The 14,410-nt window shown below is 38.3% G+C and overlaps 1 protein-coding gene across 1 annotated transcript in view; it reads right to left on the bottom strand.

Moving 5' to 3' along the window:
- Window positions 1-505: 505 nt before the first annotated feature.
- Window positions 506-14,410, bottom strand: part of LOC144666600 (uncharacterized) — a 29,554-nt gene continuing 15,649 nt past the window's right edge. Inside the window, exons 10-20 of the mRNA XM_078528006.1 lie at window positions 13,391-13,558; window positions 13,113-13,223; window positions 12,766-12,882; window positions 11,993-12,083; window positions 4,881-5,255; window positions 4,379-4,501; window positions 3,810-3,932; window positions 3,337-3,459; window positions 2,834-2,956; window positions 1,675-1,797; window positions 506-510 (exon numbers count right to left, since the gene is read on the bottom strand). Of these exons, the coding sequence (XP_078384132.1) occupies window positions 506-510; window positions 1,675-1,797; window positions 2,834-2,956; window positions 3,337-3,459; window positions 3,810-3,932; window positions 4,379-4,501; window positions 4,881-5,255; window positions 11,993-12,083; window positions 12,766-12,882; window positions 13,113-13,223; window positions 13,391-13,558 (1,482 nt within the window). The remainder of the gene's footprint in view (window positions 511-1,674; window positions 1,798-2,833; window positions 2,957-3,336; window positions 3,460-3,809; window positions 3,933-4,378; window positions 4,502-4,880; window positions 5,256-11,992; window positions 12,084-12,765; window positions 12,883-13,112; window positions 13,224-13,390; window positions 13,559-14,410) is intronic.

Genomic DNA, 14,410 nt, shown 5'->3' with positions numbered 1-14,410 from the left:
CAGCAGCTGTTAATTCATCCTTTGCGGAAATTTTGATATGTCAACCATGTGTCCATGATATTTGACGTTGCCATGGCAACGTCACAAATACAAGCAGGTCTTGCCAAAAAGCGTTATTTTTATCATTTTTCTTTATTTTTTCCGGTTTTTTGAAACAGAAGTGCAAGATTTGTTTATTTTTACATTCCATAAGCATTCTGGCTTGATTTTGCATCAATTTCTGTTATTTTGTGACTTTCTAAGAAAATGTTGAAATCCAAGATGGCGGATCCAAGATGGCGGCTCTAATGACGTCACGTGACGTCATATGACGTGATGTGACGTCATATGACGTCACAGCCAATTAAAATTATATCATCTTGTAGAGTAAGCTAAGGGCTTTCTTCTCAAAGCAAAATAATTTCTCTACGCTCTAATATAACAAAAACTCCGTGGAGGGGTTTCATCCATCTCTCCCCCCCTTGTACGATGGTGGGGGTATGAGTTTGCTTGTACGTCCGAGGGTTTAACCTGCATAAACAGGCAAAACAGATAACAGATAACAGACCCCAGTACGCCTAGAGATAATCTTACATTTCATTCATGCGGTGCCAGACCATACGTGCGAACAGGGGAATTAAAAACCTCCGTTATGTCGAGCTCAAGCGACAAAACGCCCGATCGAATACGGCACAGGGTCTCTTTGAAACAAATATATATCTTTTTTGACATTATCTGACGAATCAGACGAAACCAGAAAAACACAGATACCGGTATGTCATCTGTGATAAGATACATCACACCTTCAAGCAAAGTTAATTAAACAGCCGGGTTCGGCGTCACAAAATAAAATATAATTACACTTTCAAAGAAAGTTTCCGAAAGCTTCCTTTTTATGAAGCATCTACAGAAGACGATTACTTTGAAAAGCTTCCGATACAATCTGTCATTGACATTAATATAGTTGCCGAAGTCCAAACGCCTGTAAAATGCCCACTAAAAATGGCATGCTGAATGTAGATTAGCCGATAAAACAAATGTCACGTTGGCCCGATTTATTGACTTTACTAGAACCGGAACTACGCTTTTGTGGACGTCCGCATATCTAAAAATAACTTTTCTGTCTTTGACATATCCCGGCCAACGCCCTCTAAGTCCCTCTCTGTCTCCTCATCCTCTCTTAACTGCTGAAATTTGGGAATTTTTGGTAGTGATTTTCGTTTTTAAAAGTTTGACTAAAACTAGTGCCAGACCAGACACTGCCAAACCTATACCGAATCCACACATATGAGGATTCACAGTTAAATATTTAATAGGTTTTGTGCTTTTGTGTTCATACTAGTCCAAACCTACTACTCCAAAAAAAAGGATTTTCTAGGATGTGGACACCTGCAATAGGTCCCTCTCCCCTTAAACGTTTGAACTAAAAGACAGAAAACAAAACAAAAATGACTTTTGGAATATGTCATCAAGGCCAACTGCTATGACAAGTAAAATTAAAATCGTTTGACACCATTTTAAACAACTGCAATACTGCTGGGGCAGTGACTGTTAAAAACGCAAATTCGGTTGAGCAAGATTTTTTGTTTCTTAAAATCCAACTTTCCATTTTTTTGTTATTGTACAATCGTCTCACTTTTAACGTGTAATGAAAGATAACTTAAATTACCAACATTTACTTTTTAATATACTTACAAGTGCATTTTTTGCCATCTCCAATAAATCCTGGTTTGCAATTACAGGTGTAAGAACCAACTGTGTTTTTGCAAATCGCATTAGCATCGCAGCCATGTGAGTTGGTGGTACATTCGTCTATATCTAAAACAACAACAACAATATATGCTGTCTAAAAACAGCCTATACCTACTCAAGCGAAATTGTAAAAAGCAAGGTGAAAAGTTGTGGCGAGGTGTCAGTGCTGAGTGATCGACGGGTATAATCTAAGGTGCCAGTGAATTATGTCTGGCATTTATCTATTTTGGTTTTAGTGTTAAATACTATAGCTACATACCTTTACAATGCTGCTTTTATCTTTAACACTTTTAAACTTATTTTTATTATGGTACTCTTCCTGTGGTACGTATTGAAGTTTATAACCAATTTTGAACACCTAAAAAGTGACAAATTCGTAGCCACTTGTATATAAACATTTTATTTCGTAAGATCTTTGTATAACCTTCTTTTTAGACCAAATTTGCGTGCCATGGAAATTAAGTTTTAAAATAAACATTTGTAAATATACACACCAGTGCATTTTTTGCCATCTCCTACAAATCCACGTTTGCAAGTACAGTTGTAAGAACCCAAGGTATTTTTGCAGATCGCATTAACATCGCAGCCATGGGAGTTAGTAATACATTCGTCTATATCTAAAACAACAGCAAAAAACGAACTTGTATAGAAATACTCTTATCTTACTCTGGCGCGCAAAATAACAAGAAGCAAAAGGGACACAAAGAATTTTGGGTCAAAGAGCAGTCCAGCGCGGCCAACAAACCCGCTTACTCGCCTTTCCTTATAAACCGTCTAGCTTCTTTTTCGAAGTCTAAAATGGGACTAAACTAAGTTTAACACGAGGTGTTTGGCTATTTTTTTTTAAATTTAGTATCGTCATTCCTATGCTATGTTGCTCTTATGAACAACTATTTTATATTAGATTTTCCCCAATTATGGTTCACTCAATACGGTACGAATCAAAGTACATAACCAATTTTGGGAACCTAAAAACTGTCAAGTTTGTAGCCACGATTGTCACCTTTGGATTGGGCATTTTTTTGCATTGGTTTCGTGTACCAAGTGTTATGACCCATTTCTGCTTTAACGTGCCATAGAGATTTTGATCAACAATTCTTACCAGTGCATTTTTTGCCGTCTCCAATAAATCCTGGTTTGCAAGTACAGGTGTAAGAACCAACTGTGTTATTGCAAATCGCATTTACATCGCAGCCATGGGAGTTGATAGTACATTCGTCTATATCTAAAACAATAATAACAATATATGTTTATCTAAAAACAGCCTCTACCTACTCAAGCTTTTCTCTTGCTTATAAATCGACGGGCTATTTTCTACAGTGCCAGTGAATTATGTTTGACATTTATCTATTTTAGTTTTAGTGTTAAATATCACAGCTAAATACCTACAAAATGTTGCTTTTATCAGCAACACTTTTAAACTTATTTTTATTATGGTACTCTTCCTGCGGTGCGTATTGAAGTTTATAACCAATTTTGGGTACCTGAAAACTGTCAGGTTTGTAGCCATGATTGTCACTTATATTGGTTATAACGTAGTGTTATGACCCATTTCTGATTTAACGTGCCATTAAAATTTAGTCCAAGGATTGAGCATGTGCTTACCAGTGCATTTTTTGCCGTCTCCTTTAAATCCAGGTTTGCAGGTGCAGTTGTAAGAACCAACTGTGTTATTGCAAATCGCATAAACATCGCAGCCATGGGAGTTGGTAATACATTCGTCTATATCTAAAAAAATAACAACAATATATGTTTATCTAAATACAGCCTTTACCTACTCAAGCTCTTCTCTTGCTTATAAATCGACGGGCTATTTTCTTCAGTGCCAGTGAATTATGTTTGGCATTTTTCTATTTTGGTTTTAGTGTTAAATATCACAGCTAAATACCTACACAATGTTGCTTTTATCATCAACACTTTTAAACTTATTTTCCTGTGGTGCGTATTGAAGTTTATAACCAATTTTGGGTACCTGAAAAGTGTCAGGTTTGTAGCCACGATTGTCACTTATATATTAGTTATAACGTAGTGTTATGACCCATTTCTGATTTAACGTGCCAGATTAAGCATGTGCTTACCAGTGCATTTTTTGCCGTCTCCTTTAAATCCAGGTTTGCAGGTACAGTTGTAAGAACCAACTGTGTTATTGCAAATCGCATTAGCATCGCAGCCATGGGAGTTTGTTGTACATTCGTCTATTTCTAAAACAACAGCAAAAAACGACTTGTATAGAAAGAGTTTTATCTTGCTCATGCAAGTGAAATAACAAGCAGCAAAATGGTCACGTAGAAACGTGGGGCAAAGAGCAGTCCCACGCGGGCATTTATCCCACTTACTCGCCTTTCCTTAAAAGCCGTCCAGCTTCTTTACAAAAGTAAAAAAATTGGACTTAGCCAGGTTTAATACGAAATGTTTGAATTTTTAGTTTTTGCTTAAACACAGTACCAACCGATGCATATGCTATGTTGAGCTGATGAATATCCGTTTTAAATGAGATTTTGCTAATTATGGTACCTGAAAACTGTAAGGTTTGTAGCCACCGCCACTTATAAATCGGACAGTTTTTCGTTGGTTTCGTGTAAATAGTGTTTTGACCTTTTTCTGACGTGCCTTAAAAATTTAGCTCAAGAATTTAGCAAGTGCTTACCAGTGCAGTTTTTGCCATTCCCTTTAAATCCAGGTTTGCAAGTACAGTTGTAAGAACCCATGGTGTTATGGCAAATTGCGTTAGCATTGCAGCCATGTAAGTTGGTTGAACATTCGTCTATATCTAAAATAACGACAAAAATACAAACTTGTCGAGCAACAGCGCTTACTCAAACGGAAATGGTAAGCAGCAAAATGGTCACACGAACTCTTATGGCAAAAGTCGCCAACCCTTCTCGGCCACAACCACAAAAATTACTTTTTTATTGGACATATTTTTTCTACGTTGGATTTGCGTATTATAGCCTTGTTTTAAATCCTAGCTCTCACAGGCTTCTTGGCAAGCTCGGTAACATAGCGTCCGAGAACTTTGAATTGAAGAGGTTCTTCCTTCACAACCTTTTCAGCTTATTTCTATGGCAGTTTCAAAGAGACTACTATTTCACAAAGTCATAACTGTTAAGAGGTGTTAGGCTTTTTATTAACATTTAAAGTTGCATTACCTTTAAAACAGGTAAAGTTATAGCAGCGCTTGCACGGCACGTCATCCCATCCGTACCCGAGTTTAGCTCCAAGAGTGTGCACACAGTCTTCGTTATTGAAATTGTTTGGTTGCTGTGGTGCCCAAAATCTGTAGTCGTTTACTTCTTTGTTTGTCCACTCGAAAGACCCTTCTACGCTGATATCATTCAACCCTATCCATGACTTTTCTCCGTTATGACGGTGTTGGATATAGATATTTTCTTCTTGGTTATGAATGGTCACCAAATAAGAGCTCATTGCTGAACAGTTTGATGCAGCTGTCAACCATGAAGCGCACTCATAGCTTGTTACAAAGCAATAACCATTGAAATATCCCCATCCAGGCTGACATATCTCTGTATTTGTGTAGGGAAAAGGTAATTTTTCATAATTAGCCCGAAATAAAAACAATTCACGGATAAATGATATAACAACCAAATAACTTAAAGACACTATGTCTTTTCACTTCTTTACTTTTTTGAACTTCGAAATACACAATATATAAAGTCTCGAAATGGATTAAATGGTAAACTTAAGACTAACCCATGAACCCTGCTTGGTTATAACTATAGTTAGCCTGTATTCTTTTGGATCAGCGAGGCGTAAATTTTCTAACTATAGTTAGGGTGAACAGATAAGCGGTCACATTACCGAAACAGCTAACTACAGTTATCCCCGTCTTAACTATAGTTAGTAGCGTAGATGTGACCGCAGCCAATGACTTGAATATTTTAGCGAAATTCTGTTGTAAGCGCCTTTGTAGCGTAACTTTTTCTGTCGGCCAAAACGACTTCTTTATCGTATAATTTCGACCAGTTCCAGTGAATCAATTAAAGTAAAACTTTGGGGTAACATTTTGTGCTTTATCAAGCATGAGTGATAATACCAAATCTGATTCGCGTAAAATTCAAGTTCAACTGATTTCGATGTTTTTTGTGTATCGTTGCCATGGAAATATCGATTGCCCTAAAATAACTATTATATGAATTTTCAATCTAAGACCAATATCTGGTAAAAATTTCATTTGTGTTAATATGTCAAAAGTTTAGAGTACGCATTCCATGCCTTCATGTACGTCATTCAACCGTGATACTGTGCGGTCGTAGTTGGACCATGTGCTCGTATGTAAAATGGCGAATCTTGTCCATTAAACCGTTGTTGTCGAGTTTATTCTTCGCCTCTTAATTGTCCGCCCACGAAGTAAATCAACATGGTGGCAGCTTCGGGATCCAGTTAAGCGAATGGCGACGTCAGAATCCGGACAGTTCAGAATTCCACCCCCGCTAGAGGTGAATTCGGGAAACGTATCCGAGAATTACAAGCGATGGAAGAGGCAAATGGAAGTTTATTTGGCCGCTTCTGGTGCATCCGCGAAGGATGATAAGATAAAAACTGCAATCATTTTGAATTGGTGGCAGCTTCGGGATCCAGTTAAGCGAATGGCGACGTCAGAATCCGGACAGTTTAGAATTCCACCCCCGCTAGAGGTGAATTCGGGAAACGTATCCGAGAATTACAAGTGATGGAAGAGGCAAATGGAGGTTTATTTGGCCGCTTCTGGTGCATCCGCGAAGGATGATAAGATACAAACTGCAATCATTTTGAATTGTACAGGCCCTCAAGTGTTAGAAGTGTATGATAATATCGTGTGAGAAAATGCCGAGGATAAACACAAGCCCGCTAAAGTGCTGGAAGCCCTAGAGAATTACTGTAATCCGAGAGACAATGAAGTCCTCGAGTCGCATAGGTTTTGGAACACTCCATACCAAGAGCCGTTTGACAAATTCCTTACCAAGCTCAAGACAAGAGCGGCGTCCTGCAACTTCCAGGAGAAAGACAGGATGATGAGAGACAAGATTGTGTTTACTGTGACTGGAAAACTTCAAGAGTTACTTCTTAGGGTGGATGTTTTGACCCTCTAGAAAGCTGTAAAAGTTTGTAGAGCTTATGAACAATCCAGCAGGCAAGACAAGGAGTTTAGAGACAGCTCAAATCCTTTTGGCTCAACAACAGCAACAAAAGTGAACAGAGTATCTCAGAAACCTGTTCCAAGAGTCCCTCACAGTAAGAAATCTGAAGGTGGACACAGACATGCAAAGAAGGACAATGAAGGTATGAAAGTTAACTGTCATTTTTGTGGTTTCGAGCATGAAAGGAAGAAAGAGAAATGTCCTGCATGGGGAAAGACATGTGACAAGTGTAAAGGTCGAAATCATTTTAAGTCCAAGTGCAAGAAAGTACATGCAGTTTCACAGTCCCAAGGTGATAATTATGATTATGATGATCAGTGGCTCATGGCTGTAAGCCATAAAGAAGAGAGTGTCACTGCTACTTTAACTGTAAATGAACATGATGTCAAATTTCAACTGGACAGTGCCGCTGACGTCAACACTATTTGTCAGAAGCATGTAAAGAAACACCAACTGTTTACGACAACGGTTCGTCTGAATATGTGGAACAAAACCAACATGAATCCCCTGGGAGAAACAGTTCTAAAGGTTGTGAATCCCCGCACTAGTGCACAATCTGAAGTAAAGTTCATTGTGGTACCAAATGGTTTTACTAACCTGTTAGGTCTCAAAACCATTCAGGAACTTGGTTTTATAACCATAAATGAGGAATGTTTCATTTCTCAGATTAGGACCCCTCAACTCGGTGATCTGGAAGAAGCCACTCTTAGGATCGATGAAAGTGCTCAACCGAAAGTGCTTCCGTGTAGGAAAATTTCCCTTGCAATTGAAAATGCTGTGAAGGAAGAATTGGATCGACTGGTAGAAAAGGATGTGCTCGTTCCCGTGACTGAACCAACTGAGTGGGTCAGTCAAATGGCTGTTGTTCACAAGCCCAGTGGCAAATTACGCATATGCATTGACCCACAACCTTTAAATGCAGCACTCAAGCGTGAACATTACAAACTGCCAGTACTTGATGATGTACTTCCCAAACTTAAGGATGCCAAAGTTTTCAGTAAGCTTGTTGTGCGAGAAGCTTATTGGCATGTCAGACTAGACGAAGAGTCCAGCAAACTGACCACAATGATCACCCCTTGATGGGAGGTCTAGAAGGTGTGTTTAGTGTTGTTGATGATGTAGTCATAGCTGGGTGTGGCCAAACAGTGGAGGAAGCTCTAATTGACAACCAGCGGAAACTGACTGAGACCATGAAGAGGTGTGCTGAGAAGAACATTGTCCTAAATGAAGACAAACAGCAGACCGGCTTAACTGAAATTACTTTCCATGGTCACACAATCACAAAGGATGGTGTGAAAGTTGATCAAACCAAAGTGCAAGCGATCCGGGATATGCCAGCCCCTACTGATGTAGCAGGTGTGAAACGTCTCTGTGGCATGGCGCAGCACATGTCTAGGTTCCTGCCTGACCTTGCGGAAACGCTTGAACCAATCCGTGCTCTAACACGGAAGGACACTCCATTCGTGTGGTCCACAGAATGTGAGAGTGCTTTCGACAGGCTTAAGAGAAACCTTTCAGAATCACCATGCTTGGCCTATTTTGATGCTTCGAAGGAAATTGTAATTCAAGTGGATAGTAGCACACATGGCATTGGTGCTGTTCTGCTTCAAGAAGGTCGTCCCATAGAGTACGCGTCGCGAGCGCTGACACCACCTGAGATAAATTGGGCGCAGATTGAAAAGGAAGCCCTATCTGTTCTGTATGGCCTGGAAAGATTTGACCAGTACACTTATGGCAGACCCGTAAAAGTAGAGAATGATCACAAACCTCTCGCTGCCATATTACGAAAGCATTTGAGCCATTTAAATTTTATTATTGTAAATATAGCCATAGTTTTTTTTAGCATCTATCTATCTATCTATCTATCTATCTATCTATCTATCTATCTATCTATCTATCTATCTATCTATCTATCTATCTATCTATCTATCTATCTATCTATCTATCTATCTATCTATCTATCTATCTATCTATCTATCTATCTATCTATCTATCTATCTATCTATCTATCTATCTATCTATCTATCTATCTATCTATCTATCTATCTATCTATCTATCTATCTATCTATCTATCTATCTATCTATCTATCTATCTATCTATCTATCTATCTATCTATCTATCTATCTATCTATCTATCTATCTATCTATCTATCTATCTATCTATCTATCTATCTATCTATCTATCTATCTATCTATCTATCTATCTATCTATCTATCTATCTATCTATCTATCTATCTATCTATCTATCTATCTATCTATCTATCTATCTATCTATCTATCTATCTATCTATCTATCTATCTATCTATCTATCTATCTATCTATCTATCTATCTATCTATCTATCTATCTATCTATCTATCTATCTATCTATCTATCTATCTATCTATCTATCTATCTATCTATCTATCTATCTATCTATCTATCTATCTATCTATCTATCTATCTATCTATCTATCTATCTATCTATCTATCTATCTATCTATCTATCTATCTATCTATCTATCTATCTATCTATCTATCTATCTATCTATCTATCTATCTATCTATCTATCTATCTATCTATCTATCTATCTACACATCATCAGCACCTAAGCGTCTTCAGGACATTATGATGCGGTATCACTGGTACGATGTCAATTTCGAATTTGTTAAGGGTACTGACTTACTCATCGCTGACACACTGAGTAGAGCTCACCCAGATGATAGTGATAGTGAAAATGACCAGGGTGACCGCGCTCGAATCATGAATGTCAATGTGTTTGGTGACATCCCGGACAAGCGACTTGATGAGATACGTGAAGCCATTTCATGTGATACTAGTCTGCAAACTTTGATGAAATTAGTGCTGGTAGGGTGGCCAGCAGACAAGCGTGGAACTCCTGTGTGTGCACTACCATACTTTGATGTACGTGACTGTTTAAGTGTTGTGGATGGAATTCTGGTGAAAGGAGAAGCAGTTGTAATCTCCATGGCTCTGAGACCTTCAATCAAGAGAAGACTGCACAGCGCCCACCTAGGTTGTGACAGTATGTTGCGTCGAGCCAGAGGAACAGTGTACTGGCCCAACATGGCCCGTGACATTAAGCAAATAGCTGATATGTGTGAAACTTGCCAGCAAATGAAGCCGCAGAACTTGTGAGAACCTCTAAAGCAGCACAGTAATGGTGAAGAACCATGGCAGAAGATTGGTCTTGACTTGTTTGAAATTGCAGGAAAGCATTATTTGGCAGTGGTAGATTACTACTCCAACTTCATTAAGATTGATTTGCTTACAACATAATAATAATAAAGATATTTTAGCAGGGAGCCCACGTCACAAAAAGGTGGTTTTCAGTGGGGCCCTGCATAAAATAAATAACAAATATGATAAAAATGGCTAAAAAGTGAATATTAAAAATAGAAGATGTAAAAAGTTAAATTTTTAAAAAATGAATATAAGAAATTAAAAAACTAATCAAATACTTCTAATATGTCTTTAAAAAGTTAAAATGTCAAATGCGCTTTTTGCTTTGTCGGGTAAAATGTTCCATTCGTGAGCAGCTTGATTAATAAAACGGTTTTGGCTCCAGGAGCGACATGACTTGGGCCTACAAATGTCATTTCGTCCACAAGTATTATAATTATGAATGTCTTTAAAGCTATAAAAATTAAAATCCCAGTCAATCAAGCCATTTAATGCCTTAAAAAACAAAATTAATCTATGAAGTCTTCTTCTTTCCATTAAATTATACCAGCCAAGCTGTTGGAGCGCCTCGGTAGCAGATGAATGCCTTGGCATATCGAGCACAATTTTGGCAGCTAAATTGACGGGTGCGCGTGTTGTAACATTACTCAAGAAGCATTGTGCCCGTTATGGCATACCGAGAATGATTGTGTCTAACGGAGGTCCACAGTTTACCTCTCAAGAATTTAGTTCATTTGTGGAGGACTGGGGCATAGCTCATGTTACCTCATCACCAATGCATCAGAGAGCCAATGGCAAAGCAGAATCAGCCGTTAAGATCATGAAATCTCTTCTCCAGAAAACTCACAAGGAAGGAGGTGACCCTTATGAAGCAATGTTGGAACAAAGAAACACTCCCCGTCAAGACACCGGTCGTAGTCCAGCAGAAATGATGTTCAACAGAAGAACACGTAGTTTCCTGCCTAGTATGAGCAGTAGCCCGAAGGACACCTTTGTAAAAGAGAAGCGTGAAGCGCGCAAGCGCAGCGTTATGAAATCTCATGACCGGAAGTCGCGAAAACTCTCAGAAATAGATGTTGGAAAATCAGTGTTCTTTCAACACACTGAAGGACAAAACTGGAAGTTAGGCAAAGTTACTGACATTCTGGGTCCTAACACGTATCAAGTCAGTGGTCCTGATGGCGCAATGTACAGAAGAAATCGTGTACATGTGAGACCAACCAAGGTCACACCAAATGCTCGCGACCTGTCCCCTGTTGTTCTGCCTCGTATTCCTGATGTGACACCATTGACACTACCAGAGGAAACTCCGCGAATGAGTAACCCACCCGTGGATCCTCCAGTAGAGACCAGCCAGTCGTGTGGTGTCGAGAAGATTGCACCTACTAACAGTCCAGGACGGTCACTAAGTGCAAACCGACCAAGGCGCGAAATCAGACCGCCAATCCGTTTCAAAGATTACGTGAACAAGTAGAGACCACAAGTCATTGACACTGTTTTATACTGACATTGTTTTATTTGAACAGTGGACATAGCCTGTCAATCAGACTTCTGAGTGTTTAATTTTATAGTGTTATAAGAAAGTCTTTCAGACGTGATTTTTCTAAGTTGTTAAATTTACAAGTTTTCCTAAAGAAGGAGGGATGTTGATATGTCAAAAGTTTAGAGTACGCATTGCATGCCTACATGTACGTCATTCAACCGTGATACTGTGCGGTCGTAGTTGGAACATGTGCTCGTATGTAAAATGGCGAATCTTGTCCATTAAACCGTTGTTGTTGAGTTTATTCTTCGCCTCTTAATTGTCCGCCCACGAAGTAAATCAACAATTTGGATCCAAGTCTGGAAAGACTGTTTAACGGCCAATTGAAAATGTTAGGTATGGTTCAGGAAAAAACTGTATCGAGACACCATAAGTGTGTACCAAAATTCCTACCTGATGTAACTGTATACGTAATGGAGAGAGGGTCGTATTTTGATTCGTACAATTCTTTGAAACAAACGCGGAAGCCTGTCTTGTTGATATACTGTGGAATGAGAAGAGTTAAGGGGAGTCAGTCTTAGGCCCTGTTCGCACCAATCTGGATAAATTTGTAAAAAAAAACGATGTTTTCGCCCAGAAAGCAGATAAAATAATGCCGTCCACAATATCGTTTTTGTATATCGTTTTCAATATTTTCACCGTCCACAGTAATTCAGATAAATTTGAAAACCAACGCGGCATCGGTTCTAGATGAATGATAAAGCATGCGTGCATCATTACTGGAGCCCGTACTAAATTCAAATTAGGAAATTAAGTTGTTTTTTTGTCGACGCCGAGGATAACGTCAATAAAAAATCGCTTAATTTTAATTTTACTCTAAATATTCCACTAAATATTTATTCGTATTGCTGTATTTAGCTCTTTGTTTAATATTTTTTACTATTGTTACTGTTTGTATGTTTTTATCAATTATAGTAAAGACAATAATCAATTTTATCAATTGGAAAAAAGACTTCTTTCGAAAAGCTCCGTTTTCGTTAACCGAAAACACCGTTTTAGTGTGGACTGTTGGCCTTTTTGGAGAAAAAAAGATAGATGCATTTTCAAATTTGGGGGATTAGTGGAGCCTAAAGAAGGAAGTGTTTAAGTGATGTGTATGTGGCCGCATTGTTTGAGATTATTGGTATATATTTTTTCATAAGCGAAAATTTTCACTATTATCCTACCTCTACCCAAGCAGTTATTCCATTATGAACTGGACTCAGATTTCCTCCTGTTGATGAATGATTGGCAGTAATGAACACGTTCGGTGTTGTGTTGTAAGCGTTGGCGAAGTTAATGTCCTGTAAAGGGAAAACCGAGGAAGCCAATGAGATTGTATTTCTTTTACAAGTGCTTTCGATTTGTTTTTGTTTCCTTGATAACTTCAAAAACGTCACTTTAATACCTTATACTTATACTATGTTTGATTTGTAGCACAGAAAGATAGTTCGGCTTTGTGCCAATTTTTATGTAAGCTGCATTCTCCGAGTCGAAATCCCAGTTTAGATTATCTCAGAAGACAACGACTAACCTTGCAGAATGCGTTATTATGATCGCCACGAGGAGGTTTACTGTTCACAAAGTAGATCGAGTTATGTTCAAAAAAGGGAGGCTTGTGAAGATACGTGAACGCCAACCAATTCTAATAACACAAAACAAAGGATACGAACAGGTTCAACCAAAGAGTTTGGTAGATTTAAAATGGAAGAGATATACAAACCAAATTAAAAAGGAGAAGCTATTCATAAAATACCGTTAGATCGTTTGAAAATAATATTGTTAGGCGAACAAAGTTGCTATTATACTTACAACAGAAATTTCTTCATGGGATCCTGCGTAATTCTGTAATTCTCTCAAACAAACTTTGCAGGAAGATGGCGTGACATCTTCAATCCACACACTGGCAGCGTCACGCTTTAAACCGAAATGATGGTGTTTAGCAGTCACAAACACTGAAGGTTTGACCAAAAATTTCCCCTGAAAAATAACAACCACGGTATGTTCATAACAGTAGAGAGTTAACAAGTATTCCTTTTTAATACTCTTCAAGTGGTTTTGCCCTGATATGTAAGATGATAATATAGTCCCGATTTATTTGTCACTTAAAGGAGCTACGTCACGGACAACGCATCTTGAAAAAAACTGGCAAGTTTTTTCAAGTTTGTGGATCGTAATCCGTCATAATCTTTGTCAGTTGAAACCATCCTTGAGTATGTTCGCGTTTTTATTATCCCTTTGTTGTTTCTCTATGTTAGAAAACTATTATTTCGAGGTTTCCTTCACTTTGAAAGTAATCAGAAAAATGACTTAGAATATCGTGACAATGTTCCTTTAACTGCTGTATTTGACACCCCTATTTAACGGCCACCTCTATAAAGCGACGGCTTTCACCTTTTTGCTGTCACAAGTTTATTATTTATATGTTTTTTTAACTCCATTAAGCGGCCAGCAAATTATCTTTCCAAGCGAAATGGTGACAGATGAGATATATCGTCCGTGAAATATCTTGAGCTAAGACCTAAGACACTTGTCAGCGATGTTTTGCATCTTTTTCTGTACATTATCAACCCAAAGAAATACTGTACATTTCAACTACGTGCCCTCTGTGTTAGACCTAGAACTATGCATGGGCTGGAAATGCACTTGCTGTTGTGATACAATGAATTTTGGATTTATCTTCAAATATGATCACCTTTTAAAAGCATTTTGCTGTATAGAGTCAATAAAATAATGTTAACTGCCATTCCTATCCATTTTATATTGTACCTCTATTACGCAGCCAGCTTCTATATATTAAGCGGCCACTTTTCAAAGTCCCGAGGGTGGCCG

The sequence above is a fragment of the Oculina patagonica genome, chromosome 9 (assembly GCF_052425735.1).
Source record: "Oculina patagonica isolate OP01 chromosome 9, crgOcupat, whole genome shotgun sequence".
Classification (NCBI taxonomy): domain Eukaryota; kingdom Metazoa; phylum Cnidaria; class Anthozoa; order Scleractinia; family Oculinidae; genus Oculina; species Oculina patagonica.
The sequence above is the reverse complement of the archived record's forward strand: the minus strand, read 5'-3'. Positions and strand labels throughout refer to the sequence as shown.